Here is a 16,996-nt window from a genome sequence, read left to right as displayed (position 1 = left end):
CGCCGGGAACATTGTTCTTCCGTGGCCTCGCCGCCTTCCCCGCTGTCTATTATGTAATCTAGTTATTTGTATCACATGACATGCCTTCCCTTTCCGGAAGGTATACTATTCGTCCACACGAAATGAAAAACAGTTGCAATGTTTACAGTTTAGTCTTTCATCATCCTGATAGCATTAAATCAATATTATTGCGGGCCCTGGGGGTTATACTCTCGGTTTTGGTCGCTTGGCTCAATACCCAGTCATCTAAACCCCGATCGCTTCTTTTTTATATATTCATTTACACATTGAAGATTTACCTTTTCGATAGTAACTCTTCGAATAACCAAGCGCTTTGTCCGGTTTCCATTCTCACTTTATACCATTAGATTCGGTCTCTCAGATATCTGCTTAGTTCTTTCCCTTCTTCGAAACACTGCTATATATTGACCGGATAGTCATGTGATTAGGGCTAAACCGTGTGCTCGATGCGAGTAAGATTCAGTCAGGAGACATACAATGGAAGTTAAGAATACCAGAAAATATGGATATCGAACATCTAAGCTGTCAGTCGCGTATCGAGGCTATTGCTCTACATGTCTGAAATCAAAAATGGCCGGCATTAGGGTGCGATCAAAAGGTTCGCGTGTATGACTGCGCTTAGCAATACCTGCCACTACCTCTTTTGATATAACATTTCAGACATAGTCCATAGATATTGCTTGGCTGGGAAGGTGTCCGCCGTCAATGGATTATAACACCGGCGCTACCCACCTACCGCGGCCAATCGTCATTATGGTATTATGTTGACCAGGAGACTTGACATCCTTGAGTCTACTGAACCCAATAGACTCCAAAGCAAAGATAACGCTTCAACAAGTTAGCATAAACCCACATAGAAAGAAAATGACATACTCAAGATTATCAGCCCTACACTCACAAACAACCGTGTTTGTTCTCAGATCGTAAAGCCAGCAATGATGGACCAACGAACTCATGCATCGTTTCAAGTACTTCGGTTCCAGAAACTCCTCCCCTCCAATAAAACACCTCACTCCACGATCAAAATCGTCTGCATGGTCGAGAAACCGACAAACAGAATCTTCCAAAACCCAGAATAACTCAAAGTACCCCATTGGATGAGAGTCCCAGCATACTAGCACTGGGAAGGAATTCTGGGCACACATGCGCTCCTCTAGGAAACTAGACTGCTCGACGATTGATTTGCGGCGTGGGAGCGCTGTATCCGGCGGTCGTTTTTGGACCCAGTCATAGACGAGCTTAAGGTCATTGGATAGGTCGGAGTCCAGACAGAGGTTTGGTCCCGAATTGCTTCGTTCGCTTGATGTTGACGGATGTCTGTGGAGGGCGTTCGTCGTCGGAAGGACAGGGACCCGGAAGGTAAGAAACTCTCCCCCACTTGGGATCCAGCGGACGTAGAATACTTCGCCTTGGATATATGCCTTTGGGCGGCGTGGGTGACGGATGTGTCCTGTGTAGATATACTCTAGAGGTTGTGGAGGGTAGTAGGGGGGAAGGAATGTGCCGGCCGTGAGTGGACCAGCGCCGAAAGGGAAGCCTACTCCTAGAGAGTCGAGGGAGCCGGAGGGTCCAGGGTAGACCTGGCCCGGTTCTGGCATGACGGAGCTGATGCTGAAGAGATGAATCCGGGGGTCCAGCTGCCAGAAGGCCTTTTGGGTGATGAACATATCTGACTTAGAGTTGACTGAGGTATCCCTGGTGCCGACCATTCCTAAGCGCTCGATCTTTAGCATTTGGTCTTTTCGGGACAGGATTCCCAGGCGTTGGATGTGGAGGAGCCATTCCTTTGTCCTCGGAGCTGCATTAGAGGTACTAGGAGGGCCCGGCTTGGACGATGTAGGATCCGGTTCCTGGAAATACCAATAGAACGTGACCCATAAGACCATTGCGACCAACCTTGTGGGTGCGCTGCTCGGCTTGAGGTCCTTACAGGAAGGCAACGATAACGATGACAGGTATAGTGCGTCGCAGTTCAGGGAGGGGACAGTGAAAGGGCGCGAGTCGGTATCGTTGGCGTCTTCAAAATGACAATCGGGCCCCTCCTTCGTCGATAGACAGACAGTCCACTCTGGCGGGAAGGAGCCATATTCCTCGTGGGATTTTGCCTGGAACTTGAACCCCCCAAAGACCGGGGTCACGCCCACTTCAATGCCATTCGGGAGATGGCAGCAGTCGAACTTCATTTTCAGGCATTGGTGACTTGGTGGAAGACATTGTCGCGTGCATATACCTAAGAAAAACTAAATCCGAGAGCTCTGTTGTGCTCGTTATAAATTGTTCGGTCAGTTTGACGTCAAGTTTATAGCAATCCGCCATCCAGGGTACACCAGCCCCAAAGCGTCGCAGGGCCTTGACAGGTGGTGGCGGCATGTGCGATGCTTGTCCGTTTTCGATTGAATTGGATCATAATCTGGTACGAGTCGCCGACCCCGCATCTGAACAAGCTGATGTTCAAACGGTGATCTGCCGAAAGGCTTGTAGTGTTGCGGATATACTCGACCATCCAGGGAACCATCTTCTAGCCTCGGCTGGATGCCTGAAGTAGTTATAAAGCATGTTTCCCGTCAGTCCTTCGGCTTTGCAGTAGCATTGCAGCAAGAAAGGAGGACAAGAGTCTTGGAAGTGAAGGGTCTGACTGGGAGTTGCTGTTTAAAGAAGGCACGATCGACCGCTGGCTCCTTCTTAATCGGTCGATTCCCAGCGCCCTCAACGTCCATTCACTCAGAGAAGCTGCCAAGTGCCAACTGACCAACAACTGTTCTCATCAGAAACGTGATCGTCCCGTTCCTCTCCATAAAAGAGTGTAAAAAGATAAAAAAGACCCATGCTCGTATTCAGACGTAGATCGTCCTGAACGGGCCAGCCGCGTTGAAGACTCGTCCACCACATTCACTAATACGAGCCATGGCATGACACTATCGCCCCTCCAAGCAAAACCCTTGTCTATCCTCATCTGTCCGCTCGTGTTTGCTTTCAGCCTCACCCAAAATCCTGCCCCTGCCGTCTCCAGGGTCTCGTGTTTTTTCCCATAGCCTCACGCTTGACTTTGGTGGGTTTGTCTGCACGTCTCCGATGTCCCGCCTACCATTGGAGAGTCGTGATGTTTGTGTTTGCGAGCCGAGCGATGATCATTGAGGGCAGTTTGACTTAAATCCTCCTTCCCCCTTCCTGTCCGAGCCTCCAATTCTGATTTTTGATTTCTTCGGTTCAATTCGGCCTTCTCTTCTTATCATCTCTCATCCGTATCTAAACCTATCTTCAAAATGTCGAACGAGTGGAGCAACTCTATCTGGGACTGCTGCAGCCCTGCCAAAACATGTGCGCACCCTGGTCCTTTCTCTGTGATGCTCAGAAATCCTAACATTTCCCCTCTCTTCCAGGCATGATTGGCTGGTGCTGTGCCTGTTTCATGTACGGTCGAACCTCTGAGCGCCTTCAAGACCCCGCGCTGAAAGAAGGCTCCTACGTTAACGGAGACGTATGTTGACTTATACACCGTATCTGCATGTCTAGTACTAAACATCAGCTAGTGCTGCCTCTTCGTCCTCGCCAGTTACTGCGGTCTCAGCTGGGTCCTCATGATGATGAAGCGCCGCGACCTGCGCGAGAAGTTCGGCATCAAGGGTTCAGTCGGCGAAGACTGCATCCTCTCCTGCTGCTGCCCCTGCTGCTCCCTCGTGCAGCAGGAGAAGGAGCTCGACGCTCAGGCCAGCCGCTTCCAGGCTGCGACTGGTTACGAGGCTCCTGCGGCTATGGCGTACCCTCCGAAATAAATGACACGCCTTGAAAACGATGCGCTTTGATTTTAGTTTTGCGATATACCATTTTGGATTGATTCCCTTTGTGATGTGGCACCGTTCTATCATGTCCGCGGCGGGCTGGTAGAGACGCTCTTTTACTGAATTTCCTTATTTATCTATCTATTTGATTGGCTCACTATGTTTTGGATGCGGATAATAACCTAATCATAATGACTTGGGTAATGTTTCCATAATTGTGTGAACAACTTAGATCGTAGATTGGATTGTGGGTTGACCTGGACACTAACTCGATGATCCGAGTTAGGGCTTTAGAACTCTAGGTACTCCAACGTTCTCAACTTAAGTTTTTCAACTGGCAAGATACTACTACAGTAATAACACATTTACTGAATGATTTATCATGTGATAAATATGTATGCATTAAAAATTTATGTACTGTACCGAAGTACTCAAATGGATATACCCATAATCCCCGTAAATGACCAACCTATTCCAAACGCCATCGCTAACATACGAAAACAACTTAACATAATACCGATAACCTAAGAAAACCAAATAAACTGAGGCGACGCGAGCTGAACCGAACTACTACTCGTACACCGAACAAGAGCCGTATAGGTCATAAGCATTGGATAATGTTTGATGAAACCACACTCCCACAATCATGTGTTCCGCGAAAGCAACCCCCCTACATCCTGGAGCTCGAATTCGTCCGCGTTCTCGTGGATAGTCGCTGATTGGGATTGGGTCCGTAATGACGACACAGGTGAATCGGCGGAATCGCTGAAATGCACACTTGAGCGGCGTCGGCCCTGTTGGGAGCTGCGTCGGAGACCGCCGGGACGTGGAGGGTTGAGGGTTGAAGGTGGGAGGTGTTGTGAGGGTGAGGTTGTTAGAGGGGATATATCGCCTGAAGGTGAGACAAGGCCTCTTATGTCTTGGAGGGCGAGGACGGGGTTGTTTGAGTTGCGGGTGGTTTGGGACTGCGGCGACAGGGTGTCGGTGGGAGGGCCGCTGCGGTGGCTGGTTGATGGGGGCGTAGGTTGAGTGAGAAGTCCGCCGACATCGAAGATTGGGACTTGGTCGGGAGAGCCCTCAGATTGGTCACGGGTGGTTCTGTTTGAGCGGAGGTATTCGTGCGGGCTGACCTTCATGTCGAGGCTGTTGCTTGTAGACGACTGGTCATCGAAGGTGGTCGTTTGTTGGCTGAAGGACCAGTTCGGGTCTACCAGGCCCCCAGTAACGATGGGGGCTGGGCGTGGTTCGGCACTATCACGAGGGTATAGTTCGGGGTCGAGACGGAAGCCCAGATCGCGAGCGAGATCGGAGTCACTGCCCCATTGGTGATTGGTGATGGTTGCACGGCGAGTAGAGCTGTGGTCTAGGCTCTCGTTGACGGAAGCGGAGCCCAAGGTATTTTTGTATTTGGCTTTCTTGACGCCCTTGTCCCTGACGAATGAGCTAATGACTACTACATTTGAGACTGCGGTAGCGGCTAATATCTCCAGGGAGGCTAAAAGTGATCGATATTGCTGGGAGCCTGTGTGTTGTATCACAGCCGGTACTCGGTAGCTGGTGATTGCAACCAGTATCAACGATAGGGCAAATAGAGTGACAAGAGCGAATTTTCGCCTCGCCGACATGTTTGATCGCATGATGAGAGGAATTGGATACGCAACAAGGAGTAGATCGGTGACGATGTCGCACGCGCCCATTGTGATGACGTTGGCATAGCCAGAGCGACACTTCGGACCTGGGTCTGGTACGACTTGCCAGTGGTGACTAAATGGATGGCACTCAGCGAGCGTCGCGATGACTACTGCGAGTAGGGTTGAAGCTAGGAAATAGTAGATGAAGATGAGGAAAACTCGAAGCGACCGTCGCCATGTCATTCCGGCAATCCGATGGAGGAATTCACAGACGGTGAGCTTGGCTGCCCAGATACTGTAATCAACAACTATCAGCACTTGGTAATTTCGGAACATTCTTGGGAGCAGCCTTACAAAATTGCATAGAAGATACGGGCAGCGAGGACCATTCGACTCCCAATTTCCCTATGTCTAATCTGCTCGTCGGTTAAACCTTGCACCTTCGTGTTGTTGGTGCCCCAGATCAACACAACATGCACAAACGCCATCCTCGCCAGTAGAGGAATAATACTAGCCATCATGATTTTGTCTTCGCGGAAAAGACGCTCGATGCGCACATAGCGGCCACAGAGTCGGGTGACAATAATGGCAAGCGACACACCTGTCGCCCACCAACTCACCAAAAGTGTCGGATTGTCATCGAGTCTCGTCCGGATATCTGGAGGGACTTCTGAGTAGATTCCTCGTGGCTGAAGCAGCGATTGCATTTTGACGGTGGCTCGACGGACCCCCCCCCAGGCAGGGGCCAGCGAGAAGAAAGCCCCAGTTCTTTGAAGACCTATTGTCGTAGAGAATATTGCAATAACTTTTGAAGTTGTGAGAGTTCTGCGGTCACATCGTAATTCATGACGATCCGTTTTCGGTGAATTAGCACGTGCCGGGCTTCAATCCACTGTGCGGGGAGTCAAGCTCTGCTTTCTGCAGATACTGGAGAATGGCAGGGCGACGATCGTCGAGGAATCGCTAAAAGGCCGATCGGGCAACAGGAACTTCGGAAGCAAGGCACTGAAGATCTCGATCGAAGAAGCTTTGTAGTTAACAATACGAGGCAACAATCCCCTTGACGGGAGGGTTCGACAACAAAGAGCTCGAGTAAGCAAGAGTTTCGAGGTTGTACAAAAAGGGGACCGTGGCTGGGGTTGGTCTTGGTATCTTCGCTGGTCAGAAAAAATAAATTATGATGAATGAATTTCACCGCTGGTGTGACGTCGAAGCGCTAGGACGATGGAGATGGGCCATTACTCGTATTCCGCAAAGAGCGCCGGGCGAGAGGGTGGACGCAAGCGAAGGAAGTCAGGAAACCCATCAGGACAGAATTATGAAGGAAGCAACTCTTCACTTTTATCGCAGAGGCCATGACTCGGTCTCCGCAGTGACAGATGTCACTCCCTTGCTGTCAGCAATAACAGCGTTGTTAAGATTACGGCGAAAAGAGTGGCCATGGCACACCCCCGTCGAACCGCGATTGCCTCTTGATATTGGAGACGCCGCCAGGAGGGGAAAGGCGTTCCCCGGAAAGCGCCATTTTCCGACCAGGACAGGCATTTGGGGATTCGGCCCCCATTGATCGAGGACAAGACGAATGACAGGCCGGCGATGAGGCAAGCAGTGGATGCTTGGCTTCGGACTGGCACTGGGTCGATTCACCGTTGGGCCAGCCAGAGAACGACGATAAACTTGGCCAATCGACGGGGCCAATAGCGACCCATTCATTATGCTAGTGACCGGTCATTTCCTGCGACGCTTAATCGTCAAGATCACTGATTCGGGGCTCATGCACTTCGCCATCACAGCAAGTTGTTCGCAAGCCGGCGTGATTCGCTGAGATAAGACCATGGACTCGGTGAATTGCTCACATGAATCGCGGTGATTACGCTGCTGGGATGATTGGCAGAGTTCCTGCCGGCCTGATTGAATCCATGGATTCGCGAGAGTCAAGAGTCGAGTCTCGAGTCTCGAGCCTCGATGGGGGAGAGAAATGAGGGGACTGGACTCGCACGTGCTGCTCCCCAACACAACAGCCTCAAAAACAAACAACAACACGACATAACCGCCGAGGATTGCCGCTCCGGGTTGATATCGCCTATCTGCTTCTTCCAACTGGCCCTTGAGTCTTGAGTCTCTTGACTCTTGACCGATGTCACCTGGCCCAAGCTCCTCCCACCTAGGAAACCCCACACGAGACTCGCTATCTTCCGTTTCACTATCACCTCACTGCGCATACTGCGCATACACTAACCAGCCAGATACATTGAGTTACATCGATTCAATGATGCCATCAGCACGTCAAGAGAAGCTCAAACAGCCGAGATCTTATCCACTAATCTCAACCTGCTTTGCTACCATCTATCCAAATTCGCATGTGACTGCCAAGATAACATGGGTGTATAATATGGTTCAATATAGCGAGCGGTAATTTCACCACAAAAGCCTAAATCTCCTATTAACGGCGGGATAAAGAGAGCAAATCCATCCCATCAGTTACATCTCGGAGCTCAGCCACCCCCCTTAGACGAGTCGCGAGTCGCCCACTGGTGTTTACAGTTTGATCTACCGGCCAGGCGTCTGGCGTTTGACAGATCTGTCATCTCGGAAAGTCAAAGACGAATGACAGCCACGAGGGTGTCTCCGCCTATCTTATCCTGCCCTGCATTTCGGTGAGCTTAGGCCCCATATACCCGAAACGCGGGGGTTGGGCGTTGGCGAGAAGGTAAGGTAAGGTTGTGGAAGATACCTACTGCTTTAGGGAGACTATCCGTATCCGCAGTCTACCGAGGATCTGAGCGCTCGTAACGCTCTAACATGGGGAGTCCGCTGAGCGAAGGGGTCGAGTTCATTGTGCTGGTACAGAATACCTCAATGCTGGTGGATTAGTCCATATGGGTACGGAGTCGCTCGATAACTAAACCAAGCTGCTCGTGGGCATTGAAAGCGAAGCCGACCTGTCATTCGGTGTCCTTGGCCGAATACGAACTAAGAATAGATTTCGGTGTCAATTAACCGGGAAATTAAAGCACTCGATAAGATACGGTCTTCACTGTAAGGATCAGGTTGTTTACTCATCTTAGTCAGATATCTACACTGACTTCTGCCGTACATCGCCTCGACAGAGACGGGAAGTATAGCAACAATTACTACGAAAAAAAAAAAACGACCTGGGAACCCTATTCTCGTAAGTATTTATACTACATCATTTGTCTGTAACCCGAGTCTGATGGTCGCCCATGAGCTCAGGATCAACTAGATATCTTTGATGCCCAAGTTCCAACTACAAAGACGTCCCGAAATTTGTTCCAAACTTTTCCGTTGTATAAGAATACCGAGAATGAAATCCTGCCAGAGTGACTTCGAGAGGCATATCATATCTATCCAAATGGACACTGATCAAAAAGCTTCACCAACTCAATCACTAAACTCATCATCGCCTTGGGGACCGTGATACTGTCCTAGGGTTATAGAAGGGTTTTGTACACATTCATACGAAAAGTTACCGCCTCTAGACTCCATAGGCGGCTGCGGAGTCATTGACCGCGAGGGTGTGGTATGCCCCGGGTTTCCAGCATTCATACTTAGGAAGGGGTTTGTTCCCGCGTTGTGGAACTGCTGTGGAGAGGCCCGTCCTTGAGAGTACGCACTGGGTGTAAACTGTCCACTACCGAGGATGCTGTACTGTGGTGCGGTCTGGTATCCTCCTGCCTGAGTATTCGAGGGGCGGCTGTCTTGATTGGGATTCAGATAGGTGCCCTGATATTTGCTCGGCCCCGCGCCAATGGCTGCTTCAGAGATTATAGGGGCCTTCCGAGATTTGTTTTCGACCATATGGTCTGCGCGGGTTTTCGTGTCGTACGCAAGATCACTGTCACTTTTGCCTCTTGTTTCGCGCAGGTAGTCCTCAAACCCGCGGCCAGCTCGCGCGACGGTCTTAAAGTGGCGGGCTAAAACATGATGGGGATTTTCGTGGGCCTTGTTCAATGAGGTACCGGTATCCGATTCGTAGCGTGCGAGTGCAGCGGCCGTCTGAAAGGCATTTCGTATCTGTCTGCCGTTCCATGCTCTGTCCGGTCCCCGGGCATGGAAATGCTTCTTGGCGTATTCTAGTATCTCGTCAATGGCAATGGTAAGTGCTGGCTGGCCCGTCGCCTCGCTGCGTTTCTGTTCGATTGACTGCAACCTATCGATGTTCATCCTCCATATATCAACTGTTTGGTCCAAATCCAACCGCGGGTAATATAGGCTAATGTGGATGCGTGACATGAACGCCTCGTCAATATGTCCCACCCTGTTAGTGGTTAGAAATAAGATCCCTGAATAATACTCCAGCACGCGAAGGAAAACTGTCAGAGTACGTTAGCAGAGACAGGACGAACGCTTGAACAACCATAAACTCACCAGATACAAGCGAGTTCCTCTGCAAGTCAGAAACAGAACGCTGGGATAAAAAAACATCCGCCTCATCTAGGAGTAAGACGCAGTCCCAAAGCTGTGCCAACCGGAAGATCTCCTTGAGGGAGTGCTCAACATCAGCAGCTTCCAAGCCCAAATCCCCACAGGTGATAGCAAGAAGGGGTCGTTTCCAACGCTGTGCCACGGCCTCTGCTGTCGAAGACTTGCCTACTCCAGGAACGCCGTGCAGTAAAATCACAAGCCCCCGGCCCTTGTTATGGATGATATCCTGGCTGGTGAGGTAGAACCCGTGTAACTGTTCTATTTGCTTTTTCTCGAAGTGAGCGTGAACAAGAGATGATATCATATCCTTATGGCTTCGCGAGATGATTAATTCCTTGAAAGGGTCCCCTGTCTGCGCTAAGGATTTTGCATTTGCTATGTCCAGCATGACGAATTTTCGATCTTGTAAGGCGTAGGCAAACAGCCGTTTTGGAAGGAGAACGAGCTCATGTTCCTGAATATCCAGCTCACCTTGGAGCTGGCCGATGGCAGTGGGATCCTCCGATTTCTTAGAAAACTCAAGAAAAAACCGATGCCTTTGGAAGCAGTTGTCCGTTTGTTCATGGGGCAGAGAAAGGTCATACAACGATACAGGCTTGCGGGCTTTGACAACAAGATTGTTGGCGGTTGGACTCGATCCCCACAAGGTGGAATGGCGGTCTTCGGGGAAAACAAAAGGGATATCCTCAAAGTCATTCTTCCAATCCGTCTTCCCATCTCCTAGGTCAACTGTCCAGTCTGGGTGTGCTCTGGAGGTTTCCGCAAAATCAACGACCAAATTGCTTGATATGTATGTACGATCGTTTCCATGGCCGTCTGGATGTTGCAACGCCCATCCCTGGTACGACACCTGTTTCGAGCTGATGTGTTCCTGAAACCTCGCTCCTCTGTCCCGCAGCTCAGTGAGAATCTCGCGGTGATTTGGCATAAATCGAATGGGATACATGGGCAGCGACGTCACATCACGCTCGCCCTCAAATTCCTCGATTTGTAAACATTGTCTGACTGGCGCGTATGATCTTCCGTCAAAAACAATGTGATAGCAAATCACGGAGAAACAGGAAGACTCCTCGGTGACATCCCGATAAAAGCTGAATATACGATCAGGGAGGATTCTCCAAGCTTCCTGATGTCGAAGGGAGTCTTGTGAAAGAGCGTTGGTACCCGCCGGCTGGTAGATATCGTCGTCCCGCCTGAAGAGATAAGGTAACTCGCTGAAACGAACCTTTGCGTTGACAGTGTTGACTTCTGGGAGGCCTAGGCGACGGTACTTAGGGAGCACCTCTGTATCCATAAAGTGCATGTAGGGGTCCATATGACGGAGAAGCTCCTCAGCACGGTGCTGCCGGCTCACCTGCTGTTCCGCATCAGTATCCGATGTTGTCACTGCTGAGTGAGACCCAAGACCAAACTCGCTGCGAGTTCGATCCAAAATCTGCTTTACCTGGTCATGATAATGGACCAGGCACAAAAAGGGGGGGTTGAGTCGTAGAGGCGATCCGTCAATCGGGACCTTTGGATCAATGTCGTGCAATAGAGTCAGAATGGCCATGGAATTTATCCGAATACACTTAACAACGTCAGCACCCCCCGGTGGGACTTTGAGATCTAAAAACATCTTCACTCCCCGCTTATAGTCCAGACTTTCTCCTTCGTCCCTGAATTTCCTCGAGGGGCCGTCATCCTTACGGCCTGCCGCCTTGATGGAGCACACATCTATCGCAAAACCATCGTCTCCCTCAAGGAGGTTATGAAAGCCGAACCAGCTAACCTTGGAAAGACTAGGAATCATGGGCTTAGAAGATTGCGGTAAATCCGGGGTTTCATCGCTTTGCTCGTCGCTTTGGACGGAGCTCCAGCTGTCTACCGGTATACTCGGGGCTGGACCATAATCTGGCTGCGCGAAACCCTCTAAGTCATGGATTTTGCTCTCCAGTTTGGACAGACGGTCTTCCAGGAGCCGTATGTATCTGTTTGAAGCGACAGGACCAATTGAAATGCTGTTGTCACTTGGATCCGGCGAATCTCCGTCGTCAACACGGCCGTGCATACCTGCGTCGGCCTGCGGTCCAATTTCTCCTGCAGATTCGGCCATGTTATATCAGGTGCCTGGGTATCTGTTTTTGTTTCCGTATAATATTCGTTCCCACTTATCTGGTTATCTCTAATGAGAGGAAGGGAGTGAAGTAATTAGAGTTATCCCGTTCAGCAAAATGGGAGTTCGGCTGTAAAACAGACACAGAGAAGAGAAATGCTGACGACTCTCTTATTCCAGGTTTTCTCTTTGCTTTTGCAAATAATGAAGGATTAGGAGATGCAGTCGGTCTTTTCTGATGGAAATATTGTGGCACTGCCATGGTTAGACAATTCTCCCAGTACCACCATCCCCGGGACATTCTGATGGTGTTTGCTTCCAGGAGGGTTATAAGGAGCAACGCAGATTCAGAAAGACCCATCACCAACTCTCTATGCGATGGAACCCCCAAGAGCTTCAGATGTAGCATGTACAGTCAGAGACTTTGTTGTCCAGAGAGCGCCCCAGTACCATGAAGCATTTGCAGTGGAATCGACTTACGACAGCCAACGAGGTGTCTTCGTTGCGCGGCAGCCTTATAAGTAAGATGATTCCGACTTCTGCGCGAACAAGGTTGCTAAGCATTCCAGCGACCTGGAAGATGCACTAACGTCCTACATTAAAACATGGGACATCAAATGGGACGTTAAATCTTGCACTTGGGACGACGTATTCGATGAGCTGCAGGCGGCGGAGGATGAGTATAAACGCAGGGGAAAGGGAGGTCAACCTGCCCATCTGGTGCGCGGAGCGTTGCGGCGAACAGGCAACAATGCTGCTGATATTACGCCATGGCTTGACATTATTCCAGGCGAATTTGGGTTGTCCATACTGAGCGCGGGCTTGAAGCTGGTGTTTAGCGTACGTGGTCCTTTTCCTCGAACTGAAGCAGAGATGGCAGCATTGTTTAACACCGAGGCTCAGATCGCAAAACAACAAGCAGAAACTCGTGAAATGATTCTCGAGGCCTTTCGATCTATCCCAGACATAATCGCGGGCACAGAAGCGAAGCGGTGCCAGTTCAAACGATATTCACCACTGAGGGACTGTGCGGTCAACCTGTATGTGAAGATCATAGAAACGATCCAGCAGTTAATCGCCAAGTTGAACACAAGTCATACGGGACATATGGGACTCCAAATCCTGGGATACTCTCGGAAGATACTCAGGCCTACAATTCGAGCTGAGGAAATCCACGGTATATTGAACGATATGCAGGGCGAAGTGCAGCGATTCCAGACCTGCCTCGACAACATTCGGGACGGTATCGCCATCGAGACTAATACTAAGATGAGCGAAGCTCTCATGCAGACCAAGGCTGTGCGAGAGACAGTATCTCACACTAGAACGGACGTCACGTACATTCGTCGTCATTTGGACGACGTCGAGCGCAAGGTGCAGGACACCCATGTGGAGAGAGAAGAAATGCGCCGCGAACTCCAGCGCATAGCAGACGGGATCGATGCTCAAAACAGTTTTCTCCATGCCCTCATAGATGAGAAATGCCAGCAAATGGAGAACCTCTCGCTCACCAACTGTTTTCCTTTCTCAAACCGCGTACAGCCATGCCCAGGGATGCAGAATCACCCTGACACAGCATCTTTCCTCTCCGGGGAACAATTACTACAAGCACTAAATGTGTACCACATGGGGCCAGTCAACGATTTGAAGGACATTCTTCGATCCGAGGCGTCCTTCAACGACACTGCACAGATCCAAGCTCAACAGCTGCTGTCATCAACCAGGTTCCATGAATGGCTCTCGTCCTCAAACCCCGATCTGCTGCTGGTTAACGGAAACTATGATGATCACGCTAGAACATCTCCATTGTCTTGTCTCAGTGCCCACCTGGCCATAATCCTATCCCAAAAGTGGAATTCCACGGTGATCCACTTCTTCTGTGGCCAGCACGACTCCCGCATAAGCCCAGTGGTTGGCCCTCGTGGCCTCCTACGAAGCCTGATCACCCAACTTCTACACACAGACCATTCATTCAACTTCAATTTCATCGATACCCGGCCCTTCGCGAACGGCATCAAACAGCATGAGATCCGGGATTTGTGCTGGACCCTCGGGCAACTTATCAGGCAGCTTCCACGTGGCCAAGGAGTCCTCTGTCTAATCGAGAACATCGGCTGTTTCGAGCGGGAGGAGTGGTTCTCTGATCTGCGTGATGTGGTCGAGCTGCTCTATCGGACTACAGCAGATCCCTATCTATGGCCGAACCTCAAAGTGCTTATCACCAACGCCACAGCAAGGACCCGCATCGAGCGCGAACTTCCCCGAGAGATGCTACTCTCACTCTCGCGAGACAACCCCTACAGCCGCCGCGTGATTACCGAAAGAACAATGCTCAGTGATTTGCAGCCCCGGAGGCGAAATGATTACCAGGAGAGGATGCAGACGATGGGAGTTTATAATGATGATTCCGATGAGGGCTTTTAAGAATGACGGGTTATATCGTAGATAGCCCTTGGCTTTCAATGTACCTCTAAGCCGTGTTATATCTTCCCTAGTTTATTTTCTTCCACAATCAATATGTAGTGAGCATCCACGCCCATCCCACGTACCTAAAGCGTCTCCTTAATGATATCCGCCGCCCTCTCCGAAACCGCATATATGAGACTGGTGAGATGCCCACTAATCTGGCCCGGTAAGACAGACGCATCAACAACCCTTACATTCTCAGTACCATAGACAACAAGATTAGTATCAACTACACCCCCGAGCTCCTTAGGAAGCATCGACGCCGTACCAACCAAATGCTGGTTGGGAGACACTAGAAAGAATAAGTATCCAACCCAAAGACACCAGTATTTAAGGGAAGAATGTACTCACATGAGCTCTCAATCCACTTATCCCACTCCTCGTCTGTAGCATTCGCTGGCAGATCCCCAACCGCCGGCTGAATACGCTGTCCAGCCAAAGAACGCACAGGCTCCGTATCCCAATACCTGGATACAAGTTGAGCAATCCTCCTCTGGAACACAATATCCCAATTCGCCATGAGGTAATTAGGGTCAAGAGAAGGATGAACACCCGGATCAGACGAATGGATGTGCACACTCCCCCTAGAGAACGGAAGGGAAATCCAAAACGCCGTCCCAACAAGCGGTCCCAAACTCGTCGTTAGGATTTCGGTAATCGCGACGTCCTGGCTGAATATGAGATCGTGCTGCACGCGGTATTGGTGTTCGATTGCAGAGGCGGGGAGTCCCCCTCCTGGGCTGCCTGCTGAGACTTGTTCAGCCCAGGATTTGATCCGCGAGGAGATTTCGTCTGCGACGCGTTGTGTCTCCGGCCCGAAGACGTCGGAGGCTGTCATGTAGGTTACGTATGGGGCTATTCCGGTGAAGTTTTTGGTGCTGGAGTAGCTGATGAAGCTGTTTGGTTGGTCTATGGCGTTTTCGCCGACGGATGGTAGGGACACTTTGACGGGGATAGCAAGTTGTTTTAATAGCCTTGTTTGATGTCAGTAAAAAACAAAGCAGTTGGGTATTTCAATGTGCATACTCTGGATTCCCAACTCCAGAAAGCTCCAATATAGCCGGCGTTCGAACAGCCCCAGCCGAAACAATGACCTCTTTCTCCGCATACAGAGTCCCAGCCCTACCGTCTTCTGTGGTATATTCGACCCCCTCTGCTAATGCTTTGCTCCCGTTGGTTCCAGCCCACGATATTCTATCCACTCGCCCTCTAAATATAACGAGATTAGACCGGTCCCTAACGGGATAGTAATAAGCCTGCGCAGAATGTTCCCGGGCATTCGCCTCCCGGTCAAGAGTCTGCGGCCAGGTCGAGAAGCCGCGTACGTTTCCCCCATTGACATCGGGGTTAGATGGCATTCCGAAAGTCTGCCAGGTTTCCTTCGCCAGAGACGCAAATGAGCCATTCTGGAGTCCGTACTGATATGCCACATTGAGAGGTCCGTGGCGTCCATGGTATGAATCAACATAGGATACCCCAGCGGCCAATTGCGCCTTAGTCGGCGTCTCATACCGCTCACTCTTCAGATGGTAAGGCCATAAACTGGCCCAAGACCACCCTTTATTCCCGAGCGTTTCCCACGCGTCGAGTTGGGCTTTTTCAGCGCGTATATACGTCATTCCTGGAGCACCGTAAGCATATTCCCTCTAAACAAAGCGCATTCACTTCATTGTTTTCCGCCGGAAACAAACCATTAATCGTACTCGTCCCACCCCACGCCTTCCCAGCATGGAACCCAATCTTCCTCCCACCAGCATACCTCTGCTCGACCGTCTCATACGACCAATCAATATGCGTCCCCTGCCCAGCCGTCCCGCCGTACTCAGCAACGCTCGTAACGTTGGGGTTATTCCCTTCATCCTTGCCCGCCTCGACCACGGCAATTGTTATATCTGGGATTTCCGAGAGTCGACTTGCGACTGCTAGCCCCGCTGTTCCGCCGCCGATGATCACAAAGTCGAAGCGGTTGGTGTCGGTGCCGGCATTGGATGCGGTGGCTGGGGTTGGGAGGACGCTAAGCGTGGAGGTTATGGCTAGGAAGGCCAGGGCTTTGAGGTGGATTGCCATTGTTGGCCGCCTGGTGGTACAAGGAGACTTGTCTTCCTATCACTGTCTTTCTTGTCTGTGTTCTGACTGGGATGGGTAAGGTAGGTGGGAGGTTGGGAATAAATGCATGCAGAAATGCGAAATGCGTGTCAGCATGAGCTGGATGTGATCGACGCAGCATCTCATCGAAGATTATAAGGCCTCCAGGTTCCCCGCATCGAAATTTCCCGCAGTGTTCCTTCGTCATCTAAAATAACGAATTACAGGGGTTTCCTGCGCTAGAATAAACTATGCAATATTGGGGTTACAATTGGCGCGGTATACAGACCGATGCAGTTAGTGTGGACGAAATCGCAAGTGCATAAGCAGATTGCTCACTTGCACGGGATTATTTTAAAGCACCATACGGCTTGGAATCAAGTAACAAAAGAATACATTTTGATATATCAGCGACAGTTGCGTACTGTACAGGACACGCTTCATCTCCCCTCACTCTCCCCGTATCTATCTAT

At 50.5% G+C, this 16,996-nt stretch overlaps 6 protein-coding genes across 6 annotated transcripts; 2 read left to right on the top strand and 4 right to left on the bottom strand.

The window, feature by feature from the left end:
- Positions 1 to 731: 731 nt before the first annotated feature.
- On the bottom strand, positions 732 to 2,204 carry APUU_11247S (GNAT family N-acetyltransferase; the record flags this gene model as incomplete). The annotated part of the gene is made up of 2 exons (XM_041696179.1): positions 732 to 849; positions 895 to 2,204. The coding sequence occupies 2 exons, from the start codon at positions 2,202 to 2,204 to the stop codon at positions 732 to 734; spliced, it is 1,428 nt and encodes a 475-aa protein (XP_041550613.1).
- Positions 2,205 to 3,284: 1,080 nt separating this feature from the next.
- APUU_11246A (PLAC8 family protein) lies at positions 3,285 to 3,794 on the top strand (the record flags this gene model as incomplete). Its single annotated transcript, XM_041696168.1, has 3 exons — positions 3,285 to 3,339; positions 3,402 to 3,499; positions 3,552 to 3,794. The coding sequence occupies 3 exons, from the start codon at positions 3,285 to 3,287 to the stop codon at positions 3,792 to 3,794; spliced, it is 396 nt and encodes a 131-aa protein (XP_041550612.1).
- Positions 3,795 to 4,444: 650 nt separating this feature from the next.
- APUU_11245S (putative integral membrane protein Pth11-like) lies at positions 4,445 to 6,138 on the bottom strand (the record flags this gene model as incomplete). The annotated part of the gene is made up of 2 exons (XM_041696157.1): positions 4,445 to 5,726; positions 5,786 to 6,138. The coding sequence occupies 2 exons, from the start codon at positions 6,136 to 6,138 to the stop codon at positions 4,445 to 4,447; spliced, it is 1,635 nt and encodes a 544-aa protein (XP_041550611.1).
- Positions 6,139 to 8,833: 2,695 nt separating this feature from the next.
- APUU_11244S (uncharacterized protein) lies at positions 8,834 to 11,972 on the bottom strand (the record flags this gene model as incomplete). Its single annotated transcript, XM_041696146.1, has 3 exons — positions 8,834 to 9,710; positions 9,747 to 9,765; positions 9,821 to 11,972. The coding sequence occupies 3 exons, from the start codon at positions 11,970 to 11,972 to the stop codon at positions 8,834 to 8,836; spliced, it is 3,048 nt and encodes a 1,015-aa protein (XP_041550610.1).
- Positions 11,973 to 12,350: 378 nt separating this feature from the next.
- On the top strand, positions 12,351 to 14,396 carry APUU_11243A (uncharacterized protein; the record flags this gene model as incomplete). Its single annotated transcript, XM_041696135.1, has 2 exons — positions 12,351 to 12,493; positions 12,542 to 14,396. 2 exons carry the CDS (start codon positions 12,351 to 12,353, stop codon positions 14,394 to 14,396), a joined length of 1,998 nt encoding a protein of 665 aa, XP_041550609.1.
- Positions 14,397 to 14,521: 125 nt separating this feature from the next.
- Positions 14,522 to 16,505, bottom strand: APUU_11242S (GMC family oxidoreductase; the record flags this gene model as incomplete). The annotated part of the gene is made up of 4 exons (XM_041696124.1): positions 14,522 to 14,730; positions 14,790 to 15,412; positions 15,465 to 16,059; positions 16,130 to 16,505. 4 exons carry the CDS (start codon positions 16,503 to 16,505, stop codon positions 14,522 to 14,524), a joined length of 1,803 nt encoding a protein of 600 aa, XP_041550608.1.
- Positions 16,506 to 16,996: the final 491 nt, after the last annotated feature.

This window comes from Aspergillus puulaauensis, chromosome 1 (assembly GCF_016861865.1).
Source record: "Aspergillus puulaauensis MK2 DNA, chromosome 1, nearly complete sequence".
Taxonomy (NCBI): domain Eukaryota; kingdom Fungi; phylum Ascomycota; class Eurotiomycetes; order Eurotiales; family Aspergillaceae; genus Aspergillus; species Aspergillus puulaauensis.
This window is presented reverse-complemented; position numbering and strand designations above follow the sequence as displayed.